This window comes from Typha angustifolia, chromosome 15 (assembly GCF_048772165.1).
Source record: "Typha angustifolia cultivar Huaian chromosome 15, ASM4877216v1, whole genome shotgun sequence".
NCBI lineage: Eukaryota > Viridiplantae > Streptophyta > Magnoliopsida > Poales > Typhaceae > Typha > Typha angustifolia.
Genome location: NC_133253.1, coordinates 14,695,637 through 14,701,389, shown reverse-complemented (window position 1 = coordinate 14,701,389; position 5,753 = coordinate 14,695,637). Strand labels below are relative to the sequence as shown.

The window sequence follows — 5,753 nt, the reverse complement described above, 5'->3', positions numbered from 1 at the left end:
ATATTATGCATGAGCTGCCGAAACCAATAGTCTTTGCTAGTGGGAAGTCGCCAGATTTTACGCATAATCATGTGGACTCGACCTTCTTGGGGATATTAAGAATCTTATAAAACTATTGGTCACGATGACTAACTACTATGCATGGTATTTTCTGACCTGGATTCATGTGTGAATACGGTGGTGCTACACATGAGCATAACATTTGCATGCACGAGATGTTTCTCAAAAGTAAAATCTAACTTTGATACTTATTGCGTTGATCAATTGCAGCATGTGTGTAATTATATATATATATATATATAAATATAATTTCTAAAGCACAATGATGATGCATGAGTGAATCCATGGCTAGAATGTATCATTGGGTTGGAGAGGAGTGACTTGTGGCTAACAAAATCATTGCTTCCTCTTCTCTTCTTCTTTTATTTTTAAATTTGCTACCAAAATGAAAATAAATTTTGAGAAAATTTCCTTTCAATTCTTTTGTTGTCTTATTTTTGTTTTAGCCACTTATTTAATTATTTTTTTGTCTATCTAATTAATATTTTCATTTTTCTGATCATTATCTAAAGCACACCAACGATAAGCTTTTAAAAAATTTATGGCTATACTTTTAGATTCATTAATCTCAAGAATTGGAAAGTACATGCTTGTCAGTTAATTTTAAATTTTTGAGTGGATTGAGATATGTACTCTTATTGTCAGATCTCTATAGTTTGGTCTAATATTGGCAGAGTCTAAGTTTCTAACTTTTTATCAACACTAATTTGCCTCCTATCTAAATTACAATTTTTATTTAAAAAGATCACTACTTAAAAGAAGAGGATGAACTGCATACATGATCTTGGCTAAAACAGTCTAAATTAATTAAAAATTTAAATATAAATAAGATAAATTTATAATTTTACTCACATAAATATAAATAAAATTACAATAATTATTTTGAATAAATTTATGGACAATAGTTAAACCAAACTATTCACAATGTGTCCACAACATACATTATTGATGATTTTCTTTTATAAATACTGATTAAAATACAAAATTCACAAAAATACTAAAAGTTTTAAAATCCATAAGAAATAGACAAGATCTATTCTGCTGAGGTAGAATCGATTCTGCCAAGTCTTTCAAACGAGATTGCAAGCGGAGATTGCCATTAAAACATTGGTTAAAAAAATAAAATAAAATAAAATAAAAATGGAAGAAAGTGAGTGCAATTAAATGGCAAAAAGCCAAAAATTGACATAAGAACACAACACACCAGTAAAATGATTAACATTGTCTACCTAATTCTGTGAATATGTTCACAGAAGAATAATTCACTATAAGGAAAAAAAAAAAAAAAAGAAGTAGAAAAGATGTTACCTCTCTAATTAATACAATGGGCATAGAAGCCATTATTGCACCACTCACAGTTTGTGGTACAGAGTGGAGAGTTTCTCCCATATTCATTCCCTGGGCTTCACCTAAAACCAACCACTTACGTTGTGGTATTAACTCATTATGGATGAATTGGATGTCACGCATCCACCAATATAAGCATGTAACTTTAATGAGTAGCTTAACACTTCTTTCTTCTCCTTTTCTTTTTACTAACTGCGGTATAATTTTTGGCTTCTTTTAATCATGATTAAAGGAGATTTCTAGGAAGCCTACAAGATAGGAGGTGTGGTGTGGTAGAATCATAAATCTACAAAGAAAAAGTTAGAAATTAGGAAATTTTGCATTTAACACCCTTTTTTTTTTACTATTTATTTAAACTTGATAATTTTAATATTTGCAAATCTGAGTCTTTTATTTCACTAAATATTGGTAACTTGAATAATAGCAATCTAGGTCGGGTTAATTATTTCAAGTTGGGCGTGGTATTTTGAATTTGTAAATATTAAAAATATAGATTCTATAAATAGGCAAGGTGTTTAATGTAAATTTTCTTAGAAACTAATGTCCTCCTCTTACTACCAATCCAATTAGCTTCTCTAAAAATAAGAACATACTAACCAAAGTTAGAGTCGCCGCAATCAACGGGAGCTCGAGGTTTTGATTTTTTTCCATAATGATGTCCACCAAATTCTTGAATCCATATTCCACCTGGATTCTTCTACATTTTCTTTTTCAATAAGTTTAGAGATGCATTATTGCATTGGAATATTGACCAAACACAAGCCACCATTGACCGAAATAATTTTCCTATTAAGAAAGTAGAAAAAATAACTTATAATTAGATTGGAATATTGAGATCCTGTAATTTGTGGCATATGAAACATGCAATATATTCATGACAATGTGGCAATTAATCTATTCTCAAATTTATCGAACGAACTATTTTTGATGTCCTTGTAAGCAGTATGAGGTCTTAATCTATCCTCTTTTGTCTCCTCTCTTTCTCCTCCTCATTAGTCTACGTCTTTCCCAATTCAAAATGATTCTTTCTGTTAAGGTGGACCATTAGGTTTCTTTCATCAAATTAAATTAGAACACATGTAATTACCCAGTTAAATAGTTGCCTAAATATTGCCCGGCACTACTAAATATCTTAGCCCATTGATGTGCCACAGTTTGCCCCTTAACATCGACATGATCGAACATGCAAACTACCTTGCGTCACGTCACGTTGATCATTAATATCTATAATTCTGATAGTAATTATTCAAATTTTATAATCTTTTTTATTTTATTTTTTCGAATGCTATCTAAGCACCCACCAAAACCACGATATCAGATGAAGAGTTAACTCTTTTCTAGACCTAAAGACCGTATATATATATATATATATATATATTAATCCTCACAGAGAACATGCTTGCAATAATTCTGCACTTTTTTCATCGAGCAGAACAGGGTCAGAAAGGTCAGATAAAGCTACATTCAATGCTGTGTCTGTACGTGGATAAAGAATCCAACTTTGATCTATGTCGGTGAGTTGCTGTTTGAAGAAATAAAATCAAGAGAGACGTCGATTAACTCTTGTGCTTTGGTCCTTGTTTAGAACTAAACAGCAGGGAGTCGAGGGACCTACAGGAGAAGGCAAACTTGTCATTTTCCAAACATTTTTACTCCCCCCGTATCTCACGGTAATCAAATTCAATTTCAATTGTGAGGAACCAACCAGTCCAAGATAGAAGAAGGGAATAAATGGCTTGGATTCGATTCGATGTGGTCAACTATGTTACCATGAATGTAGAATTTAATCCAAGTCCAATACCCGAATGAGAACACGCCACACTACTGTGAAGCGAGTCAGAGAGAGAGAGAGAGAGAGATAGCTTCTTCTTCCTCATCCTCTCCTTAGCAAATCTTTCTTCTTCCTCCCTTGTTGTAAGTTAACAGAGGAGGATGGGAGACAAGGGAAAGGCTATTCGCAACCTGCGACACGAGTCGCGGAGATATAGACTTCTGGTGATCTTGTCCGGCTTTTTCCTTGTTAGTCTGGCCTTCATCGTTGTGTCAAGACCTGAAGCAACCCTCTTCTCCAAGTGTAAGTTTATATGAGAGCTCTGTTTATACTTTGCAAGATAATACTACCAGTTCGCATTTGCTTAATTCACTTGTGTTACAGTAAGCTTGAACGACTTGCCCTCGGAAGAAGATTCATCAACCATTGCAGTGAAAGAAACTGTACAGCCATCATCATCATCTTCTTCTTCTTCTTCAGGTGACGATTCCAAGCCAGAAAAGGCAACAGAGGAGAGCAAGCCCAAATGTAATGTTAGCTAATCTTTGAGGTGATGTTAAGGCGTTGAGTCCTTTAAGATGCTAAGCCTTGTGAGTTGTTGCAGGGGGTGATGGAGGTGAAGAGGAAAGTGAAAAGGAGCAGCAGGATGTGGTTGCTTTACAAACAGCTACAGAGAACACCAACAGTGATGCTGCTCAGAAGGAGCAGGCTACTGATTCGATTCAATCTGGTAAGCTATTCTCATTTTAATTGGGGAAAAGAGAAATAGCCCATTTTTATTTTCAGATGTACTAAATTAAATTGCCCATCTCTACAAGTAGAGACCAAAATGGATGGAGAAATTAGGCTCCAGGCAGATCCAATTATAAAAAAAAGAGAGAACCAATTTGAAGACACTATGTATGTCGACACAAAAATAATTTCTTTTCTTTGTTCTACTCCAAAACTTTTTATTTAATTTCCATATCTGAACAATTACTTATTCTTGTGAGAAGATACACCGGAGAAGAAGCAACTATGCGATTTTTCGGGCTTCAGATCAAACATCTGCGAGATGGAAGGCAACATTGTGATCCACCCGAACTCCTCATCGATCATATTTGTGGAATCCTCTTCTTCTCCGAGGAATGAAGAGTGGAAGATTCAACCTTATCCGCGAAAGGGCGACAAGCTTTGCCTGAGCCATGTAACCGAGCTGACGGTGCGGTCGAGCCAGGAAGCTCCCCAATGCACCGAGCATCACACCGCCCCTGGCCTCGTCTTCTCCATCAGCGGCTACACCGGAAACCTCTTCCACGACTTCACGGACATCATGGTCCCCCTCTTCACCACGGCCAACCAGTTCAACGGCGAACTCCAATTCCTCTTAGTCGACATGCACATCTGGTGGGTCCGAAAGTACCACAAAGTCCTGTCCGCCCTCTCGAACTACCCGGTGATCGATCTGAACAACAGCAACGACCAAGTCCATTGCTTCAACCACGTGATCGTCGGCCTCCGTGCCCACCGCGAGTTCACCATCGACCCGTCCATCTCCCCCAACGGGGTCTCCATGGTCGACTTCGCCAGATTCATGCGGAAAACGTACGGCGCGGAGCGCGAGGCGACGACGGCGCTAGGGGAGGTGCCCTACAAGAAGCCGCGGCTGCTGGTGATAAAGCGGAAGCGAACGAGGTCGATCTTAAACCTAGATGAGATAGCGCACATGGCAGAGGAGCTGGGGTTCGAAGTAGTGATGGACGAGGCGGGCGTGAGCTCGGACATGTCGCAGTTCGCCAAGGTCGTGAACTCGTGCGACGTGATGATGGGCGTGCACGGCGCGGGGCTGACTAACGCGGTGTTCTTGCCGCCCAAGGCGACGCTGATCCAGATCGTGCCGTGGGGCGGACTGGAAGGTATAGCGAGGATGGACTTCGGGGATCCGGTGAGCGCCATGGGGTTGAGGTACTCGCAGTATAGCATTACGATAAACGAGAGCACTCTCACCGACAAGTATCCCAGAGACCATGACATCTTGAAGAATCCTGTGGCGTTGCACAAGCGGGGATTCGCATTCATCAGGCACACCTTCTTGGACGGCCAGAATGTGAAGCTGGACGCCGCCAGGTTTAGGACTGTACTAATTCAAGCACTTGATCACCTCAACCAATAGATTATAGAGGAGGAGGAACTAAATTTGTTATTATGCTGCCTTTCAAATCTTTCTTTCTTTCTTTCTTTCTTTTTCATTTTACTATTTTGTTTCTTTTTTAAAATCGTGGTCACAAGGAAGGAATGGTACGTGATGTTGTTTATGATATAGAGCGCGGCTACTAAAAGATTGAAAAGATTAAATAAAATCAAAGCAATTGTTTACCATTAGATCGATGCTCAGTTTTGGGTAATTTGGTAGCTATACTGGTAATTATACTACCAAAGAGCATAGATAGCTTTTATTGCCGGCCTTGATATTGGGAAGGCTAGTCCCTTTTAAAAAAGGCATTCATTTGATGGTCGACTTATAGACAGGGACCAAAAGAATTCTACTCTTAAAGGATGGAAATATCAAGATGACCATCCGAAAAGCAGTGTTATA

General features: G+C 38.2%; 1 protein-coding gene across 1 annotated transcript; it reads left to right on the top strand.

Annotated features, from left to right (window-relative positions):
- Positions 1-3,155: 3,155 nt before the first annotated feature.
- Positions 3,156-5,539, top strand: LOC140779402 (alpha-1,3-arabinosyltransferase XAT3-like). The gene is made up of 4 exons (XM_073124440.1): positions 3,156-3,481; positions 3,563-3,706; positions 3,783-3,908; positions 4,174-5,539. Exons 1-4 carry the CDS (start codon positions 3,340-3,342, stop codon positions 5,328-5,330), a joined length of 1,569 nt encoding a protein of 522 aa, XP_072980541.1. The 5' UTR covers positions 3,156-3,339; the 3' UTR covers positions 5,331-5,539.
- Positions 5,540-5,753: the final 214 nt, after the last annotated feature.